Source organism: Heptranchias perlo, chromosome 27, assembly GCF_035084215.1.
Source record: "Heptranchias perlo isolate sHepPer1 chromosome 27, sHepPer1.hap1, whole genome shotgun sequence".
Lineage (NCBI taxonomy): Eukaryota > Metazoa > Chordata > Chondrichthyes > Hexanchiformes > Hexanchidae > Heptranchias > Heptranchias perlo.
The window spans coordinates 35,065,559-35,087,498 of NC_090351.1; the positions used below are offsets into that span (position 1 = coordinate 35,065,559).

At 44.1% G+C, this 21,940-nt stretch overlaps 1 protein-coding gene across 1 annotated transcript in view; it reads right to left on the minus strand.

Annotated features, from left to right (window-relative positions):
• The window catches only part of pik3c2b (phosphatidylinositol-4-phosphate 3-kinase, catalytic subunit type 2 beta), a 133,505-nt gene that overhangs the window by 23,201 nt on the left and 88,364 nt on the right, over positions 1-21,940 (minus strand). Inside the window, exons 16-19 of the mRNA XM_068007650.1 lie at positions 9,871-10,059; positions 8,488-8,581; positions 6,850-6,944; positions 461-641 (exon numbers count right to left, since the gene is read on the minus strand). Coding sequence (XP_067863751.1) covers positions 461-641; positions 6,850-6,944; positions 8,488-8,581; positions 9,871-10,059 — 559 coding nt within the window. The remainder of the gene's footprint in view (positions 1-460; positions 642-6,849; positions 6,945-8,487; positions 8,582-9,870; positions 10,060-21,940) is intronic.

Below are 21,940 nucleotides of genomic sequence, written 5' to 3' on the forward strand. Positions count from 1 at the left end.
AGTAACGTTCGATAAGAGAGAATTGGATCTCTACTCAAAAAGGAAAAAAATTGCAGGGCTATGGGGAAAGAGCAAGGTAGCTCTTTCAAAGAGCCGGCACAGGCACGATGGGCCGAATGGCCTCCTTCTGTGCTGCACCATTCTATGACAGAGGAGCAATTGTCAGCAAGACCAAGATGCTCTACTGAGTAAAGAGCACTGTGCACAACCCAAGTATTACCAGAGAATCCTAACGCGATTCAGGGAGCTGCGATGATGGCCTCCTCATTCCTGGCCGTGTAGAATTTGACTCAGCTGGAAGCAATCTCACTAAAGCGCCACAACAGTGAGGACATTTGAGGACTCAGCTCAAGCCTGGGTTTCTACCTTCAACAACATCGAAGGACAAAAAGAGGCGGTGTCGCCAACATTGGTGAAATTTCACCACAGACGGAGCTGCACAAACCCTTCACGTACTGACCTGGCGTGAGGATGGAGCGGTGTCTCTGACTTTCTGTGCTATTTTAGCCAGGATTTGAAGTAGTTTGGTCTGCTTGTCAAACTCCTCCCTCATGCCCTTTCCTGCGCAGCACAGTAAGGCCCCAAGAAGGTGCTGGTATCGGGCACTGAAGTGAGAGTCATTTAATGCATCCTTCAGTAACCTGGGAAATTAGGAAAACAAAAGCTTAAAGCTATTCGAGCAGACAGTTGGCAATATTACAGACACTAAATTAAGATTAAACTGACACAGGGGGAGAGATGAGAGAATAAAGATTTTACAATGTCAAATAGACTGTTTACATATCCCAATTGAAGGATTAATTGCTACTCTATTAATTGCAGCCCAGTATGCAGTGCTTCAGTGTTTAATGTATTTTTAATATATTCTGTCTCAGAACAGCAGGAAAAGTTTTTCCACCTATTCTGAAAGTGGGAATTCTTCACCACAATTGGGCCATTGGGCAAGAGGCTAAAAGCACACTAACAATGTACAAGAGGAGGTCATGGAAGAGCAACTAATAGATATATCTATCTATAATATATAAAAATCTGACATCTGCATGTACTTCCTACTGACATATTTTTCCTCACACTCCTGTATCAACTTTTCTATTATAAATTCCTATATCCTCATTTATAATGGACACAACCTATGTAAACTTGTCACATTGTAATTACACCTTCCCACCAGCAGTGGTACTGTAGCAGCTCAGTTTTGCTTCTCCCAGTTCCTCAGCCTTTATTGCAGAGAAACTCCCATTCTCCAACCAGCTTATCTCTCTCGTCTCCCAAATTGCCATGAGCCTTGTTATTTAATTTATAAATAATATAAAATCAAAAAATTATATAAAACAATGGAGCTTATGACATCAAAATGGTGACTGAATTACATTTGCATGCCTTAATTCTTTCATATTCGTCCCAAGCTCCTCGTCAAGAATCTCCCTCATCAGTAGGCTATCCACCTCTCTCCTCATTCCCACCTCGACCCAACCGACACAAAGCTCAAAATAGCACTTTGTGAGGTAAGTGACATACCCACTGCCCCTACCTCACAGACACAAACAAACATGGAGTCTTGTTCAGATAAAGGGCTCACACTTGGAAACCAGCGGATTTGGTCAGGTATCCACTTCCCTGCCCCGTTCAACTGTGGTCCTGACTGAGATGGACCTCAAAGTAGGAATGCAGGAGGGGGAATAAGGCCTCATTTTGAATTCTGTATCACCACCAAGTCTCTTCTGACCCCTATCCAACAAAGCACCAGTTCTTGGCAGCCACTTTTCTCCTAATTTCACTGTCCCAGCTCCAACCACCTTTAAACCGGAAGGTGAGCTGCTTACTGCTGAGCTGTGAGGACAGGGTCAATATCCTAGTTTAGAATGTTGTGGGTGGGAGATCAGTAACTCATTGGGGCAGGAAACGCAGGTGCACAATGTCTTCCCAGCCTACTGCACATGCACCACCTAGTTTTCCTTCTTTTCTGATGTATCTTTGCATGTGCTGTCTTGTTTGGGATTTGCGTATAGTCGCTTGCCAAACATTAGTCAGTACTAGATTATTACTGAGGGGTGTTGCTGTGGGATAACAGAGGGAACATTGAGGGACAGGGGAAGAGAGAACATATAGAACGCACCACTGTCGACACTCAGCATCTCAGCGTTTACCCCTCAGACGCTCTGCATCTCTGAGATTAGAGCTCATGGCCTGTCAGCTCTGCTGATTGCCGACAGACAGTTCCAGCAGCTTCAGCTCTAGTGTTCAGCAGTGAGTGCTTCGGGCCACTCCGACTCTTCACCAACGTCATTTTTTGTTTATTCTGTGGGTGGATGCCACCCAGAGATTAACAGGGGAAGGGTGGGAACTGCCTATCCTAACATTTAACAGATGCGACTGTGAGTCACACTCTCATTATCAACAGTCAGCATCGGAGGTCCAGCGTTCCCAGGGCTATCACTTCAACTTAAGCAATCCACAGGTGCTGTACAGCAACACCAGCTTTGCAGCTGATGCAAAGGACTACAGGAGCCCAGCTGAGTTGACCAAGCTCTGGGTTAGACAGTTTGTGGGTTCAAGTCCATTAACAGGGTCCGAGTTTATAATCTAGGCCATCACTCCGGTGCAGCATAGAGGGAGTGCCACCTTTCAAGGCCCCTTCAGCTTGTTTAAGATCCTATGCTGCTATTTGAAGAACAGCAGGGACTTCTCTTGGTGTCTTGGCCAAACACAACCAAGAAACAGATTAACTAGTCATATCTTATTGCTGTCTATGGGATGTTGCTGGTGACGTGATTACCTATAAAACAGCAGTCAATGCACATCAAAAAGTAATTCATTGTGTGACACGCTTTGAAGCGTTTTGATACGATAAAGAAAGAAATAAGAAAGAACGAACTTGCATTTATATAGCACCTTTCATGACCTCAGGACGTTCCAAAGTGCTTTACAGGCAATGAAGTACTTTGGAAGTGTAGTTATTGTTGTAATGTGGGAAACGCAGCAACCAATTTGCACACAACAAGATCCCACAAACAGCATTGAGATAATGAACAGATAATCTGTTTTAGTGATGTTGGTTGAGGGATAAATATTGGCCTGGACGTCAGAGAAAACTCCCCTGCTCTTCTTCGAAATAGTGCCATGGGATGTTTCACGTCACCTGAGAGGGCAGACGGGGCCTCGGTTTAATGTCTCATGAGATGCTATACAAATGCAAGAATTATCATAAAATTATCACCAAGGAGTCTTAGTGCACACCATGAACACCTGAGGTCCTTCGTCACATGCAGTAGGAATAGCACCAAACAGCACTTTGCACTGGACTGTGTACATTCCTATATTTCGTGTTATACTGGAGACTGACTTTATTTATGTTTATTAACCAGGCTCAAGTCCTGCTTTTTCTAACAGGAACTCAGCAATCCAGTCCTGAGGTTTCAAATAATAAAGACTTCTAACTGACCCCATTTCTGTGTATTTCATTAGAGGCATCAACAATTTCTTTTCTCCCACTGTCAGCACAGACACACAAAAGAAACACAGCAAGGGTGTGCTAAATATAGCTTGCGGCAATTAAACTCTGAAACATTGGAAAAACTGGATAATCCAACCTCATTAAAATTAGTCATTAAAAAAAAAATTGACCAACCCCTCTTGTTCTAACTTCATAGTAGGTATAGCACAGGAGGAAGCCGTTCGGTCATCGTGCCTGTGCCGATTCTTTAAAAGAGCAATTAGTCCCATTCCCCTGCCCTTTCCCCATATTCCTGTAAATCTTTTCCCCTCAAGTATTTATTCAATTCCCTTTTGAAAGTTATTATTGAATCTGCTTCCACCACCGTTTCAGGCAGTGCATTCCAGATCGTAACAACTCGCTGCGTTAAAAAAAAGTTTCCGCATGTCACCTCTGGCATTTTTACCGATCACCTTAAATCTGCGTCCTCTGGTTACCGACCCTTTTGCCACTGGAAACAGTTTTTTCTTATTTACTCTTACCAAAACTGTTCATATCTCCCCTTAACCTTTTCTGTTCCAAGGAGAACAACCCCAGCTTATGGAAAATAAATAATTTCCATTTTGGTGATATTTCAGTTGTTTACTGTTTATAGGATGTAATGGGAGTTTCCACCTTGCGTGGGAGTTGGGCCTAGGTCAGAATCAATTTGGTAATACAAGCACAGGACACTCAGTGTTACGATCTACGGTCGTTCAACATGCTCTGAGTGCAAGACTCTTCCACAAAATGTCGGGGTCATTCCCTTAGGGGAGGAATGTCCAACTACTTCGCCTTCGGTGGCCACTTACGTTGGGTCTTGGAGCCTTGAGGCCATCGATACAGTTTGAATCTACGTTCCCAATAATTTGCAGATATTTCAAGCTGTTGATACTAACAGATCTTGGATTTATCTGTCAACGAGGCAATAGCACTAAGAACGGCCATTTTCAAATCTCCAGGGCCTCAAAATTCCAATAGGAGAAACCAGCGAATCATATAAACGCAGGCGGAATTGAGTTTGCCGGGACCAGATTGCCCAGGCCTGGGGGTCACCTGTGGTTCACAGGCCATTTTGAAATCTCACCTTAGATTCAGACTCATGTCGGATGAATTTGCAGCCAGAGACTAGCGTTTGTGCCTTGGTTTTCTCAGATACACAAACATTATTCACCTTTGACCCAGGTCCTTTGCACGGTAGTGATTTTGTTGCACGTTGTGAGCAGGACTTAGAACAAAGGTCCGAGGACAAAATAAGAACAGGAGCACTTGTCCATAAAGTAGCTGCAACTTTCTGCCCTGCTGTAATACATTAAGACAGGCTCTGCCAATCTGCAGCAGTGAGCAGAGAACCCATACACAATCCTCCAGCACTTCTGACGTGGCCTGGGTTTGGTTTTTGATGTTTCCATCTCGTTGCCCAAACATCCTGCCAACTTACAAGAGTCCCAACCATTCCGGGTGTTTACAAGCTGCTGACAATTTGGCAAACGGGCGACTCGCTGCTGAGTGGCAATTCTGGTCATTAACACCTGGCAAACAGATGCTGGTTCCAGCTGCTGAGGCAGTGTGTTCAGGGAAAAAAGGAGGGGTGAAGGGTTATGAGTTCAGGCTGCATCCCCAAATGAATACTATAGTTCTGAATGGGGGCGAATAATACAGGAATTTCCACTTGATCAAATCAGATTCATGGTTACAAGGTGGTTACTGCAGCTTCAAGAATGGGGTGGCTCATTAAACCTAAAGCTGCCATATTAAAACCAACAAACATTCAACGCAGCAAAGGAATCCCAATCTTGAACCGAGCTGAATTCTGGATGTGCTCAATCTTAGACCGAGCATCACAGATACTGAAAAGAGCTTCAACCCACTACAAAACTGGTTCCAGGCTGTAAGGGCAGTACTTGTGTGGCCTCGCGCATTGTGGGCAAAGATCAAAGATACATTCTGTAGGGAACACACAGCTCATATGCTGAATTGCTGTCCACTGTGCAGCAATCAAGAGGTTTGGAGGAAGGGGGCTCAATTCCTGATACTGAAGCTGCCTCACGTCAAATATCCACTGCATTTGTGTAAGGATCTGGCAGGATATCAGATACCATCTGCAGTCACTGTTTGTAGCACAGTGCATTCAAGCTTTACAGTGGGTGAACTGGGATCAGTACAGGGTTGGAATTTGCTGCAGAATTCGCCCGCTCTCTATCAATCACATCACTAACCCAACATCTAATCACATCACTAAACCAAAACCAACGATTATAAAATACCTCCAAATTTCTATTGTTTTAAAATAAAATGTGTCTCTTAGGGAATAAGACCATTAAATTTAATAGCTAGTATCACTGGCTGTGCCAGCTCTGCCCACAAATGGCACTTTTGTAACGGTTAATTGTCCCACAACCTGTTTGTGGCAGGAGTTTGTCTTGATAGCAACACTCTTTTAGGTTCACTCCATCTTCTCCTGAAGACTTTGACCCATTCCTGGACTATAGTTCCACAGGCATCAGTCCCTCAACCATGTGGCCATTCTTCATGTGCAAGTCTGCGCGACCCTTGTCAATTGGCTTTTCGAGCTTCATCTGATGTCCACACATTAGCACTTTCCAGTGGAGGTCACTGGACGGTGGATGGAAAGAGGGGAAATAGTGCTCAATTGCTGTCCCCCAGGGATCGTACCTGGTTTAGTTAACTCAGCACAAACCAGGAATCGTACTTGGGGTCATCCTGGACTGTACGGCTCAGTTACACAGTGGAAAGAAAAAAAAAAGAGGAAGAACTTGCATTTATATAGCGCCTTTCACAACCTCAGGATGTCCCAAAGCGTTTTACAGCCAATTAAGTACTTTTGAATTGTAGTCACTGTTGTAATGTAGGAAACGTGGCAGCCAATTTGCACACAGCAAGGTCCCACAAACAGCAATGGGATAAATCTGTTTTTAGTGATGTTGGTTGAGGGATAAATATTGACCAGCACACCAGGGAAAACTCCCCTGCTCTTCATAATAGTGCTATGGGATCTTTTATGTCCACCTGAGAGCGTAAAGGGGGCCTTGGTTTAACATCTCATCTGAAAGACGGCACCTCTGACAGTGCAGCTCTCCCTCAGTATTGCTCTGGAGTGTCAGCCTAGATTTTGGGCTCAAGTTGCTGGAGTGGGACTTGAACCCATGACCTTGTGACTCAGAGGCGAGAGTGACATTACCAACTGAGCCATTAGGAGACTGATGTTTTTTTCTCAAGTCAAAAATCACATGGATCAGAAAGACATCAGAAGACTTCTTCAAAAGACCTGATGCGACTCAAAAGTCTGAGTCACTGAGTTTGTATTGACTCTGTCCAACATGGTGTAGCTTGCCACAATCATTTGGTTTACGTACCAATAAAGATAATGGGCAATTTTCACATCACAGATAGCCCTCCGCAGCAGGAACCTCACCAGGGGGCTGTCCAGGTAACACTCAAACTTCAGGGCCTGCAAGACATAAAATTACAGGTCTCAGAACATATCAAAGACACTCGCTCAGCTTGAACACCTGCCCTCCAAAGCCATATTGCCATGAATGCAACCGAGGCCCAACTAGATCTTTGTTCAGATGATGTGTTAAAGCTTTCAGACATTCAGGCGGACTGGACAAACATTCAACCCTTTCCTGGCCAGTTATGATGAGGCAGACAAGGCAAAGTTCTGCTTATTGTACATTACTTCAAGGATTTTTTTTTAATTTCACAGAATCATTGCATTTATATTTTTACAAAGTTAGCTGTGGCAAGCAGGAATCCAGGTTAATATCCCCTTGGGAGTATGTTTCATTCAAATGTAATGTTGAGAGGATTAACTGCAAAATAATTTAATTATTTTCCTTTGAAAAAAGGAAAAAGGGCACTTGCTGCTGACAGGCACAGCTAACTGTTACACATGGTACGGAGGATGAAGAAATGGGTGGCATCAACAAAGAAGGAGACACTAGGTAGGTGACCACGTGCACCTTCTATCTGGGATTGAAAGCTTCAATATGGAATGCCAATAATTTCAATCTCGAATAGATAGTGGTGCATTTTGTTATTCGTTTTCAGGATATGGGCATCACTGGCAAGGCTGGCATTTATTGCCCATCCCTAATTGGTGGTGAGCCACCTTCTTGAACCGTGCGGTGAAGGTTCTCCTACAATGCTGTTGGGTAAGGAGTTCCAGGATTTTGACCCAGCGACGATGAAGGAAGGGCCGATATATGTCCAAGTTGGGATGGTGTGCGACTTGGAGGGGAACTTGGAGGCGATGGTGTCCGAATGCACCTGCTGCCCTTGTCCTTCTAGGTGGAAGTCGCGGGTTTCAGAGGTGCTGTCGAAGAAGCCTTGGCTGCTTTGTGCCCAGTTCTCACATCAAGTGCACGCCAGGCAGCAAGAGCCCATGACAATAGTGTAGCATAAACCCAGTCTCTGAATAGTACTCTCTATTCTACTAGCATGGTGTCTCCTATCTACTCTGGTCTCATCTCTAGAAGCACCATTACAATAACCGTTCCCATTCCCTCCAACTTAGTTTACGTATTCTCTCAAATATATCTTGCGTCTGTGCACACTTCCGGTCAACTTTTTCCATCATAAATTCCTACGCCCATATTTATAATGTAAACTCGATACACTGTAATTATACATTGGAGATGCTGCAGTGCGCAAGCTCTGGTGGGAGGGTGTAATTACAGCATGACAAGTTTACATAAGCAATTTTCATTTCCAAATATGGACACAGGAAATATAATAAGGACAGAATGTATAACTTTAAAATGGAGATTAAACTACTTCTGCATGCCCTAGTCCAATTATCCACCAACCTCAAACCCTGCTTCATCTGAAGACTACACTTGGTTTTGATTCACCGTGTGCAACATAGGAACAAGGAGGAGGTCATTTAGCCTGCGATGCCACGGGAGATCGATCAAATCTAAAAATAAATTTTACATGCGAGCAAGCACACACGTGCGCACTTTCAGGTTGCGTGACTGTGAGGTACTCACTTGTACTAACTGAGGTAAGAAGTCCACCAGCTCCGACATGGAGATGGTCTCCATCCACTGTACTGCAGTATGGCGTAGCTCCTGGTCAGGAAATCTGAGCAACACACGGCAAAGAATCAGCACTGTGGCTAGGCAGCATTAGCACAGGACATTCACAATCCCTCAGCAAACCATTGCTGACGTTAATAAACACTTCACTCAATTAAGTACAGTGTTTCTACAGATGGAAATTGTGAAAGTAGCCTTAGAGCCCACACATAATAGCTGCTCCATGTGACAGGCCCAGGGTGACCTGATGTTACGACTTGGTTGCTATAGCACCAAGACGACTTCTAATTGCACCGTCCGGTATCGTTAGATAATTGCAGTACCTGAATGCTCCACCTCAAACATAAAGATTTGTTTAAATCCAGCTGGGAGGTTTGTTGCTTGTGAGTTATCTAGTTAGCATTCACTGCTGGGGGAGGTGGGGGGGCGTTATCAGTTCAATCTGTAGCCCAGAACGTATACTGTATATAAGGGGCTCAGGAGCATCCTCCGAGCAGAGCAGTGATTGTGAAATAAGACAAAGCTTTAACATGTCGGATTAAATCACATCAATAATGTGAAAGCAACCTCCAATCTTGTTGCTGCATTTTCTCAACTCTTCAAGACAATAACCTTCCCTTGTATATTAACAGACTATCTCGCAGATTAAAATCTCATTCCGGACCATAGGGCAACAAGACTAAAAGATGCTCGGTGCAAAACATCAGCAACAACCGCTTACCTGTGTTCCTCATAGAAGAATGGAGAAGGGAAAGATTGGTTAGGGAGGAGGGAAACATGGAAGGCATAATCAAAAAGATGTGTCTTTAAGCAAAAGAATTCCAGAGGACAGGATGCAGTGAGCGAATGATTGAGTTAAACGACAGCTAGGCAACTGGGGACAGAAAGACAGACAGAAAAAGAAAAGAACAAACAAACTATACAGCACCATCTACGACCTTAGGACGCCCCTATGCTAAATTAATTACTTTCTGAAACGTTGTCACTGTTGTAATGTAGGAAATGCGGCAGCCAATTTGTGCACAGCAAGGTCCCACAAACCTTGATGAGATAAATTACCATATAATCTGTTTTAAGTGATGTTGATTGAGGGATAAATGTTGGCCAGGACATGGGGAGCACTCCCTCGCTCTGCAATGATCTCCTGGGTAGGGCAGTGGAGGCATTTAAGAGGCAGTTGGGTGCTCTACTTGGGGTTGGCGGTGGTAGGTTACAATGGATGGATAAAGTAAATGGGCCAAATGGCCAACAACTTATTTTTTTGCGGTTGGCCTATCATGATGTTGTGGGGAATGAACTTTAATCTGAACATATTCGCCCTGTTGTTGTACTTACATAGCGTGGAGCAGACCCAAGGCATCCAGATGGCTTAGACAATTCCACTGTTTGAGGAGGGTGTAGATGTCGGGCAGGCAGGCCCACTCCCAGCTGGGGGCGCTGGCGAGCACCAGAGGCAGGCAGCTGCATTCTGAGTGACAGTAATATCGCTTCTCCCACAGCAGCTTCTTGTCTGCTTCAGTCAGCCTGCAAGGGGGAGGAGATCAAGAGAAGAGGGTGGGGGTCATCATTCAATGTCAGACACCAAAGACACGACAACAACATAACTGCACATCACCATCTGGCTTTAGATATCCTCAGAGTAATCGGAGAACGGAAGTGCCACCCGAGAGACTTGCTGCATCCTGTGAGAAGGTTTCTAGCAATGAGCCTGACCTAAGATAGATCAAGCTAAAGGCACTAGCTTGAATCCATGCTAAAGGTTACACCAAAGGACACATTAACATCAGTCAATGACAGGGCCTGAATCTGCCCTGGGAGACATTAATGCACTAGAACCTCTTCATAGCAAACCTGTTAGAACAGGCTTTATCTCTGGGGTCAGCTCGCAAGCCATTTGAATCGAACGAGTTCCAACCCTGATAAATGGAACAAATTCGTTTTTCCTCATGAGTTTGTAAAAACAGGGTTTGACTTAAATTTCCCCTCCACCCACCCCTCTATCGGAGGTGCCGGTTCATCCTGAGGTACAATTCCATGGTGCCAGCAGCCCTCCGGTACCCTCACTCGAGCGGTCACTCTTCCTGCCTTGATCCTGGACAGCGAGCTTCGGCAGACTGCTCGACCAAAGCAGCTGTCGCAGGACATCCACACGCACACTTTCCAGCTGGAGTCACAGCTGGCTGTCAGGAGTGGATAACCAGGCTGATTTTTTTCCCCTCTTCCTCCACCCCCCACCCCCCACCTTCCTAGCTCAGGGACGTTGGGAGTAATTTCAGCACCCCCTATTTTCAGTGTGGTCGAGATCACCCAATTCTGAGGATTAAATCCGAGACCTTCCCACTGGTTATAGTTCAGGACTAATATTTTTAAATTGCATTCATAATTTAAAACACTCTGTTGCTGTTGATTAAACAGATTATTTGTGTCTGAGCCTCATTAATGGAAAGCACTCATTTATAGAAGATAACATTCTTTCTTGATGGTTTTTTCCATGAACTTGTCTATCGTCCTTTCTTTAATTATTCACGTTATCTCTTTCCACTTCAACTAAATACTGCGAATCATAAACTTTCCCTTAAGGCTTTACCACCAATTGTTGCGAGGGTGTTCCAGTTAATGCAGGATTATCGCCACGTTAGCCAGAAACCCATTTACCTTCATGCACCTTCTGGCAGCTGAACCAACAGGAGCACCAGGAGATGACAGCAAACAAGAGAGGGTGTGCCCAGTGCCCAGCCTCTCAGCCACAGAATGATTTGTGCTATGAGGTGGTATAAAGAGGGGGAAAAATTACTTAGGAAATGTAAGAAGGGAAATTGTGTGTTTTTTTTAAAACTCTATATTTTGCTGAGGTGGTGTAGTGGTTATGATAGTGGACTATGGCACCCAGAGGTTGAGAGCTCAAATCCTGCTACAGTAAGTTGTAAAATTGAATTAAATAAATCTGATAATTTTAGGGGGAAAAAAAAGTTACCATGAAGGCTGCCAGATTATCATTAAAGCCCACTCATGTCCTTCAGGAAGGAGGGCCTGACACTCCAGCTCTCTGACCCGTGTATGACTCCAATTATGCAATTGAGTCTTAATGCCCTTGGAGGTTGTCAGGACAACTAGGGACGGGTATAAAAAAAAATGCGGCCTTTCCAGCATCGTTCACATCCTGAAAACAAATTTAATTTAAAAAAAAATTCTGTTCTGCAGAAATATAAACTAAACCCATTTCGGCCGGGTTGCTCCGAAGAGGCTGAGGGGCATGTGGTGGAAAAAGAAATCCCTCCTCCCCCCACCCCCACAAAAAAAAAAATCCACTGGTAGATGTCAATTAGGCTGCATCTCTCGCAGGCCAGAAATGTGGCGGTATTGATGATGGCCTGGGGAGAGGTTTCCAGCTGACCAAGGAAGCTGCGTGAACAGGGACGGTTAGAGAGGAGAAAGAGAGAAGAAGAAAAAAACGCATATAATTAACCCATTACACGTGCCATGCACATTTAACAGAAACAAAATAAAATGTCACGTGGAGCTGGTTATAACGCCCGGGTCCCGATCTGATCATTACCGTCCCTCTCGTGAATTCTTTTCCCCCTTTGGTTAAAGTTCATATCCTTCTGCTCGTTGCTGAATGGAAATTCCACTTCAGGTCCCTTGAAAGCTCAAGTTTGGCCAAAGTCCACTACACTAGGTGGCAGTCTATTCCACAAATAAGTCAACAACTCTTAAGCATGAAGAAAATATTCCTTCAGTGAAACTCACTTCCCCTGTCGGCGTCAGCAATAATCATCAAGATATTGACAGGCTGCTAGTCTGTGCAAGGTTTTTACTACATTAGGAACAGTTCCATGCTTCTCTGCAGCTGTGCCCTCTCCAATCCTGGTCTTCCTAATACCATTTCCAAAGATATCTACAATATAACTCTTAATACTGTTTGGAGTACTTTTTAATTCATCCCATCCTACCCCCACCCCCGTCCACCGGCTCTTGTAGTTTTCTTGTGCCAAGCTCATGCGTAGGCTGGAGATCAGGTCCTGCTAGTAGGGCTTCACTATAGCAGATCAGCAGAAGGTACGTGATACCAGCTTAGAGCAATTACTCCCCTCTCTGTGCTTAGCGCCTCCCTACACTGGGTATGGCTGCGAGTATGAACTCAACATGAGAAATCCCAAGGTGCGAACTTATAAGGGAGGGAAGAAAGGAAAAAGAACTTGCATTTACATGGCACCTCATCACATCCTCAGGACGTTCTAAAGCCCTTTACAGCCAATGAATTACTTTTGCAGTGTAGACATTATTGTACCGTGGGACCTTGCTGTGCACAAATTGGCTGGTGTTAGCTGTGGAATAAATGTTGTCCAGGACACTGGGGAATCTTTCTTTGTTCTTTGAATACTGCTAACGGATCTTTTACGTCCAACCAAACAGGCAGACAAGGTCTCAGTTTACAACCAAGAGTTGGCATCTCTGACAATGCAGCACTCCCTCAGTAATGTCAGCCCTAGATTATGTGCCCAAGTCCTAGTGTGGGACTTGAACACACAACCTTTTGACTCAGAGGCAAGAGTGCTACCACTGAGCCAAGCTGATACTTGATATATAAATAAAAAATATATATATATATATAAAAAAAAATCCCTCCAGGCAGTGTGGCATTAAAAATCAACAATTACCTCTCTTCCCTTAATTCTGACTGGAGTACAATCCCACAAGTGCTGGCAGTTCTTTAGTACCTCAGTTAAGCAGCCATTCTTCATGTGACAGCTTGGATAGTGAATGTTGGCATATATCACAGTCAAGCTCGCTCCTGAACTCACCCGTCACACACGTGCACATTTCCAGCAGGGCTCAATGGACAGCGATCAGGCATGGGCACAGGCACCCTGGCTGATTTCTCCCTCCCTAGGCCAAGGGTACTGAGTTTAATAGTAATGCCCCAAAAGCTGCCCCAAGTGAGACTGATTACCTCACTGCAAGTCAAACCAGGAGCCTTCTGCTCTGTATTTATATAGGGCTTTATCACATCCTCAGGAGCTTCTAAGATACTTTACAACCAATGGAATACTTTTGAAGAGTAGTTACAAAGGGTGGTGCATCTATCCCCCAAATCAGTAGTGCATGTGATTTGTAGCAGTAGGTGCTTTGCTATTGCTCAAAATTTGCTCATTTTCACTGCCTGTGGGATGTTTTAAGGTAGAATTAACACATTTGAGCAGTTCACAGTAAGGGCATCAATTTGCAGGATATCACTTGCCCTAGCCATTAGGGAAGCATCACCAATCTTTTTTACTTTTATAACAAAATGTGTGTGCATCTTTTCCCCAGATCTGATTCTCAGTGGAGCAACGAATCAGCTGGCTCGTATGAACATTTGCTGAATGCCACTTGCCTTTTCCTCCCATTATTTCTACATTACAACAGTGACAACACTTCAAAAGTACTTTGTTGGTTGTAAGGCGCTTGGGACATCCTGAGGTCATGAAAGACGCTGTAGAAGTGCAAGTCTTTCTTTCTTCTTTTTACTATTCAACCAGTTTCACTTTATAATCGGGCGTTTAATGTTAAAAAAAAGGTGGAGACCATGGAGAGGAACCCAGCTGGTGAGCGGTGAGCTGGGCAGCTCGAAGGCTCCCGTGTCTGGTCTTGCATTGTTAGACCTTAGCCCTATTTGTCAGCGGTTATTGGATTACTCTGCTTCCCTGGCACATTAGAGCTTGATCCAATTACAGCCCACAGGGTGACACCTGATCCCAAGCCTCTGTTTTAGTGACTTTCCTCGGCCATCTGATCTCTGAAAAATGATGCGGGATTTAGTGCATAACCGTGGGCAGTTGCCAGCTAAGGGTTACACGGGTACCTGATGGTTAATGCTGTAAGCAACTCACTCCAAGATTACACAACTCACACAGCAAACATGCAAAGTCAGCCATTCGTTCCAGATTACATGATTCATAGAAATACAGGATGACAATCAAACACACTCGATTGGCTTAGACAATTTGCATCAGTAACCCAGCATGTGCAGTCATTAGCCCCTGGGTCGTAAAGGATGCTTTATGTGCACAGTTGCTAGCCCCCAGGTTACATGATTCACACACAGGAACAGAATGGAAAACTATGTGAATTAGTTAACAGGGTTATACACAGAAATCCATAGAAGTTACAACGCGCAATCAGGCCGTTCGGCCCAACTAGTCAGTGTTTACCCTCCTCGCGACCAATTCAAATAGCTGCAGGAAGCTATACACGAACAATCAGTACTACCTGCCTTCCTTGGCTAGTGTATGGGCAGTGGATCGTAACTGTTAGGAGGTGGAATCTCAAATCGCTTAGATGAGAATTTGGATAAATTCAGAATCCGACCTATTAAAACTTGGATGAGATTTTTTTAAAACAAGACCGCTGATGAAGGGTCTCAGCTAGAATGTTAATCTAGACATCTCTTTCAGATGCTGATTGACCTGCTGTGCACTTCTAGCATTTTCTGTTTTCATCTAAAGTTTGGATGATCTGAATTAAACACACAGACAAACAAGGTCAGTGAAAGAACAGACAGTGTCTGTGCTACACAACAAGGAATTGGGCTTGGACTGTCAGGGACTGGACACAAACCTGGGGGAGGGGCAAGTGGCAAAACAGAAGGGACAGTTACTTTAAGGAAAGGAAATATTAAACCTTCACATGATGATTTCTCTGAGCAATCGGGAAATGGTTCAAAGAAGAAAAACAACAAAATTCTAGGGGGCGAGCGAGGAGTTAAAGTGTGACCTTGACTCTATTTAAATCTGAAATACCATGCAAGATTCCCTTTCCTGATACAATTCCAGCTATTCTGAAAGGAAAATGAAAAGGCACACACTGGCCTATTTGCAGAGGCTCTTTCATGTCATTTTTAATAGATTCATTCATCAATGGAATGACTGCGTAGGTCTGTTCTCATTCAAATTAAGCAGATTTAAAAGCAATTTTTTGGACGGTTCCTGAAGCTGGTCAGTGTATCGCCTTCAAGAGGGAGCTGGACCGGATCTTGACTGGGGCAGAGATTGCATCATATAGAAAGTCTTCATAGATAATACTTGGCCCATGTGATTTCCTGAACTGATTTCAATCGCCTGAGGGGGTCTCGAGAGCAATTTTCCAGAGTATTTTCCCTTATTGGCCCTGGTTTTTTCTTTGGTTGTTGGCCTCTACCAGGAGATTACGTGGCTGTGGAGAAGGGCGGGGGGAAGGAGGAAGGGAGCGTTGAGTCACGATGCTCCAGCCATCATGGTATGGGGCAGGCTTAGTGGACCAGCTGGTCTTTTCCTGCCCATCAATTTCGTATGTTCTCCTTCTTTAAAATGAAATATAAATTTGATTTGCCAAAGAATTTCTCAAAGGAAATCTGGTGCAGACTATTGTGGTCGGTCTTAAATGGGGAAAAATAATGATTCACGCGGGCACATACGTGCACTCACTCGAACGAACACACGCACACGCACACTAAAAAGGATCAAGACAGGCAGGAAAACAAATAGAACACTAATAAAAACAGTAAATGTTGGAAATACACAGCAGCTCCATCAGCGCCTGACAGAGAAGAGACAGGTTAGTATTCTGAGATCAGACCCACCATGAAATGCTATCTGACTTGCATTTTCTGTTTTTATTTCAGATTTCCATAAACGGAATTGCAAGTTTAACATAAGCCTGGGGACAGTTTCTTTCCGTGCATTTTCTACAAGGAACAACAGTTCTGGGAGCTATTTAACGGACGATAAGTCCACAGAATTATAGAATCTTACAGCAAAGAAGGAGGCCATGCAGCCCTTTGTGCCTGTGCTGGCTCTTTGAAAGAGCTATCCAATTAGTCCTACCCCCACCCTGCTCTTTCCCCATAGCCTTGCAATTTTTTTCCCCTTTAAGCATTTATCCAACTCCCTTTTGAAAGTTACTATTGAATCTGCTTCCACCGCCCTTTCAGGCAATGCATTCCAGATGATAACTCGCTGTGTAAAAAAAATTCTCCTCATCTTCCCTCTGATTCTTTTGCCAATCACCTTAAATCTGTCTTACCGACCCTCCTGCCAGTGGAAACAGTTTCTCCCTATTTACTCTATCAAAACCCCTTCATAATTTTGAACACCTCTACTAAATCTCCCCTTAACCTTCTCTGCCCTAAGTTAAGAATTAAGATTGAACATTATGACTGCATAAAAGTTCAATTGTTGCCAACATATCCAAACTACATGTTTCTCACACCATACCTTCTGTTGTGAGCTCAATTACTTTATTTAAAAACTTTTAAGCAGATAGCAAAATCAGGGTTTCTCCATGATACAAAACCCCTCATAACCTCACAGCAGGAGCAAATCTGCCCGAGAACTGTACTCCCAGCCACATGCCTGCCCCCATTCCTCCGTTAGGACAGCCGCCTCAACTGTCCAGCAACACATCAGCCAGGGTCAATTCTTCCAGTGACACACCTGCTGCACCATCCTCCGTCCCCAGTGATATACGAGCTATAATCTCCTTAAAGCTGATTACAGCAGATTACATTAGTTTAAGGCCACAATAGACAGGCTTAAGACCTACCAAAGGCAGATTTATAAATGAGAGCAAACGGGCAGTGATTGTTTTACTAATACAGTGGCAACTGGGGGCTCTAGAAATGTTAACGGCCACTTGTGCTATCTTCAGCTCTCACCCTCCCCCCACAGGTATCTCCAAACTGCTGCTGGACATAGAATCACTCAGCATGGAAGGAGGCCATTCAGCCCATCATGTCTGTGCAGGCTCTTTGAGAGCGCTAACTAATTAGTCCCACTCCCCCGCTCCTTGCCCATAGTTTTGCAAATAATTTTCCTTTTCAAGTATTTATCCAATTCCTTTTTGAAAGTTACTATTGAATCTGCTTCCACCACCCGTTCAGGCAGTGTATTCCAGATTATAACAACTCGTTGCGTAAAAAAACCTTTCATCTCCCCTCTGGTTCTTTTGCCAGTTGTCTTAATTCTGTGTCCTCTGGTTACCAACCCTCCTGCCAGTGGAAACAGTTTCTCCTTATTTACTCTATTAAAGCCTTTCATCATATTGTTTCCATAATTCTTGTCTCGCTCTCAATTTGCCCATAATACACCGCACCTACTGCCTGTACCACATCACACCATGCTTACCTGTAACAATTGTAAACAATTTTACAACACCAAGTTATAGTCCAGCAATTTTATTTTAAATTCACAAGCTTTCGGAGGCTTCCTCCTTCGTCAGGTGAACGATGTGAAAATGAAATCCTCGAAATGAAATTGCATTTATAATTCACAGAACAATGCTTGGTGATTACAGACAGTTTTTTCAACTGCCCGTTGCCAAGGCAATCAGTGTGCAGACAGACAGGTGTTACCTGCCAGGTCTCACAGAATATACAAATCACCAAAAAAAAACAACAAACAAAAAAGAGATAGAGAGGTAGAAACATAGAAAAGACAGCAACTGACCCGTTATATTAAAAACAGATAACATTTGTTCGCTGGTGGGGTAACGTGTAGCGTGACATGAACCCAAGATCCCGGTTGAGGCCGTCCTCATGGGTGCGGAACTTGGCTATCAATTTCTGCTCGACGATTTTGCGTTGTCGTGTGTCTCGAAGGCCGCCTTGGAGTACGCTTACCCGAAGGTCGGTAGATGAATGTCCATTCATCCACCGACCTTCGGGTAAGCGTACTCCAAGGCGGCCTTCGAGACACACGACAACGCAAAATCGTCGAGCAGAAATTGATAGCCAAGTTCCGCACCCATGAGGACGGCCTCAACCGGGATCTTGGGTTCATGTCACGCTACACGTTACCCCACCAGCGAACAAATGTTATCTGTTTTTAATATAACGGGTCAGTTGCTGTCTTTTCTATGTTTCTACCTCTCTATCTCTGTTTTTTTTTGTTTGTTGTTTTTTTTTGGTGATTTGTATATTCTGTGAGACCTGGCAGGTAACACCTGTCTGTCTGCACACTGATTGCCTTGGCAACGGGCAGTTGAAAAAACTGTCTGTAATCACCAAGCATTGTTCTGTGAATTATAAATGCAATTTCATTTCGAGGATTTCATTTTCACATCGTTCACCTGACGAAGGAGGAAGCCTCCGAAAGCTTGTGAATTTAAAATAAAATTGCTGGACTATAACTTGGTGTTGTAAAATTGTTTACAATTGTCAACCCCAGTCCATCACCGGCATCTCCACATCATACCTGTAACAACAACAACCTCCATTTATATAGCACCTTTAACATAGTAAAACGTCCCAAGGCTTTTCACAGGAGCGTTATCAAACATAATTTGACACCGAGCCACATAAGGAGATATTAGGACAAGCTTAGTCAAAGAGGTAGGTTTTAAGGAGTGTCTTAAAGGAGGAGAGAGAGGTAGAGAGGTTTAGGGAGGGAATTCCAGAGCTTAGGTCTAGGTAACTGAAGGCACACCACAGTCAGTATCAGTACCAGTACCACAACACACTGCATCCATTACCATCATCACAACGCATCATACTCTATACCTGTGCCACACCAGCAATACATTCCCCATATCAACAACAGACAGAGAATGTCGTAGAGGACCTAGGCAGGTGGTAGGATTCCTCCTTCTTCAAACTAAGAGAAATTGATAAACTATTTAGATGATAAGCCTGGTCCATTTAGGATGTGTAGGGCTACCACCTAATGCAGCTCTGTACAATCAGTAATTGTGTTTGACTTTAATTGTACACCAAAGGTCATGTTATTTAGTAGAAATATATAAGAAAAGAAAAACCACTGTCACCATTTTGGGTATGGTGGACAATATATCTATGGGTTATGAGGCCTGTAACTATGGTAACGTGGTGAATGAAGCCTGTGATTATGGTAACTCCAATGTATAAAGTAGCCTGTGATTGTGGTACGACGCGTGATGTGGGTAACGTATATTTAGTTAATTAGAAATTACATACAGATGTTTTGAATTAAAGTGAGGAATGCATTGTGATGGAAACTGGTTTCTAATCACACTACAGAAAGCTGCCTAACTGTGTATGTGGTAGAGTCTTGGGACATTTTACTGTGTTATAGGCGCTGTATAAATGCAGGCTGCTGTTGTTAATGTGAGTTACTTTCCAATGCATGACCCCACTTACCACGTTTACAAGAATGGGGCAAATGCGAAGCTGACTGACTCACTGCATCTGTTCCATGTTAACATTGAGTGTGGCTGTTTGAGGAGTTCACCCTTCCCTGAGGTAGGTCGGGAGGGGATGGTGGGTGAAGCTTGCAATTGACTTGCCCGACTTCTGTAATCTCTCACTTTAGTCAGCTGTGATTCTGGTTATTAAACGCTGTTAGTCAGCCCCAGCCACAAGAGCTAGAGGGTAACCGTATCACTAAGGCCTACAGACTAGACTCTTCTGGGTTGGCTAATCTAACCCAGAGTCACATAAAAGGGTTAAATATCTCTATTTGGAGAAGAGCAAGGGAGTTCTTCCGTTGTCCTAGTATTGGAGCTAAGAGGGTTAAATTATGAGGACAGGTTGCACTGACTTGGCTTGTATTCCCTTGAGTATAGAAGATTAAAGGGTGATCTAATTGAAGTGTTTAAGATGATTAAAGGATTTTAAAGGGTAGATAGAGGGAAACTATTTCCTTTCTGGAGGAGTCCAGAACAAGGGAGCATAACCTTAAAATTAGAGCTAGGCCATTCAGAGGTGATGTCAGGAAGCACTTCTTCACACAAAGGGTAGTGGAAATCTGGAACGACCCCCCCGCCCCCACCCAAAAACGCTGTTGAGGCTGGGGGTCAATTGAAAATTTCAAAACTGAAATTGATAGATTTTTAATGGGCAAGGGTATTAAGGGTTACAGAACCAAGGTGGTAGATGGAGTTATGATCTAATTGAATGACAGAACAGTTTACTCTTGTTCCTATGTTCCTATCTCAAATAGGCCAGCAGCAGAAGCCATTAAGACTTGAAGGCTAGGAAGGAGAGGGAAAAAAGCAAACTAGCCAGGAATCCCACTCCTGATCAGTAGCCAGTGATCTCTGTTGGAAGGGTGTGCATGAGTCACTTTGCAAAATACAGACACACTTGGCTGGCAGAGTCACTGTAAATGATTCAACTGCACACCACCAGACGTTGCCAAAGAAGGGTTTTCCTGGTGTCCATGACAAACACACGAACACGACAAGACCTCGCTCTGCGTTTTTCCGAGATGCCTTCCCGTCGTAAGGAAGTGACGGAAACAGAATAAAATATCTGACAGAAAAGGTCATTTTCTTGTCATTTCCTTTGTTGCTCACAGCTGTGATTGTTTTAATAAGGAATGGATGACATAACTATAGCCGACAAGTCACAGAGGGGTAGTGCAGGCAATATAAATTATTTGGAGAAGAGCAAGGGAGTTCTCCTGCTGTCCTGGCCAATGCGTAACCCTCAATCAACACCATCAAAACAGATTATTTGGTCATTTATCACATTTGCTGCCTGTGGGACCTTGCTGTCTACAAATTGGCTACCCTACAAAACAACAGCAACTACACTACAAAAGGAATTCATTGAATGTGAAGCACTTTGGGGTGTCTTAAGGATGTGAAAGGTGCTATAGAAATGCAAGAATTCTCCTTTTCCATGCTTACTTCCAAAATGTAATACTTCACATTTCTCCAAATTGAACTGCATCGGCCAGATAAGTGGCCACAGTCCCCTTAACCTCCAGCACCAGTTACAGGCCTCCCGAGCAGGAGCAGATTTTTTTCTTTACTCATCAATTTTCTCCCCTTGCCCCCTCTCCTGAAGATAGTGACTTCTTGCTGGGACATGGGTTCCACAGGGACCAGCACCCCTCCAGTGCCCCGCCCAATTATTCATGTGCGAGTCTTAACAGCATTGGCAGACCTCTCCGTTTTGCTGCTAAGCCCAGTCCCATCCTCACCTAATGCACACACACACACGACCAAACACAAATTGGATGATCGCTTTGCTGAACACCTCCGTCAGTCCGCAAGCGTGACCCCGAGCTTCCGGTCGCTTGCCATTTTAATTCTCCGTCCCACTCCCACTCCCATTCTGACCTCTCTGTCCTCAATCTCCCACACTGTTCCAATGAAGCTCAATGCAAGCTTGAGGAACAGCACCTCATCTTTCGATTAGGCACGTTACAGCCTTCCGGCCTCAACATTGAGTTCAACAAATTCACATCTTAACCACCATTTTCTCGGACAGCAGGTGCTGGTAATGGTTCTGTTGTAACCATTTACAGCTCCTCTCGACCCATCTTTTGTTTCTTTACTTGTTCCATTACCACTGCCCTTTTGCCTTGCACCATCATCCCTTTTGTCATTTAATCACTCCTGCCCTCCACCCAATCACAGACCTTTCCCTTTATTCTTTCCTCCCCACCATCCCTCTTTTCCCTGG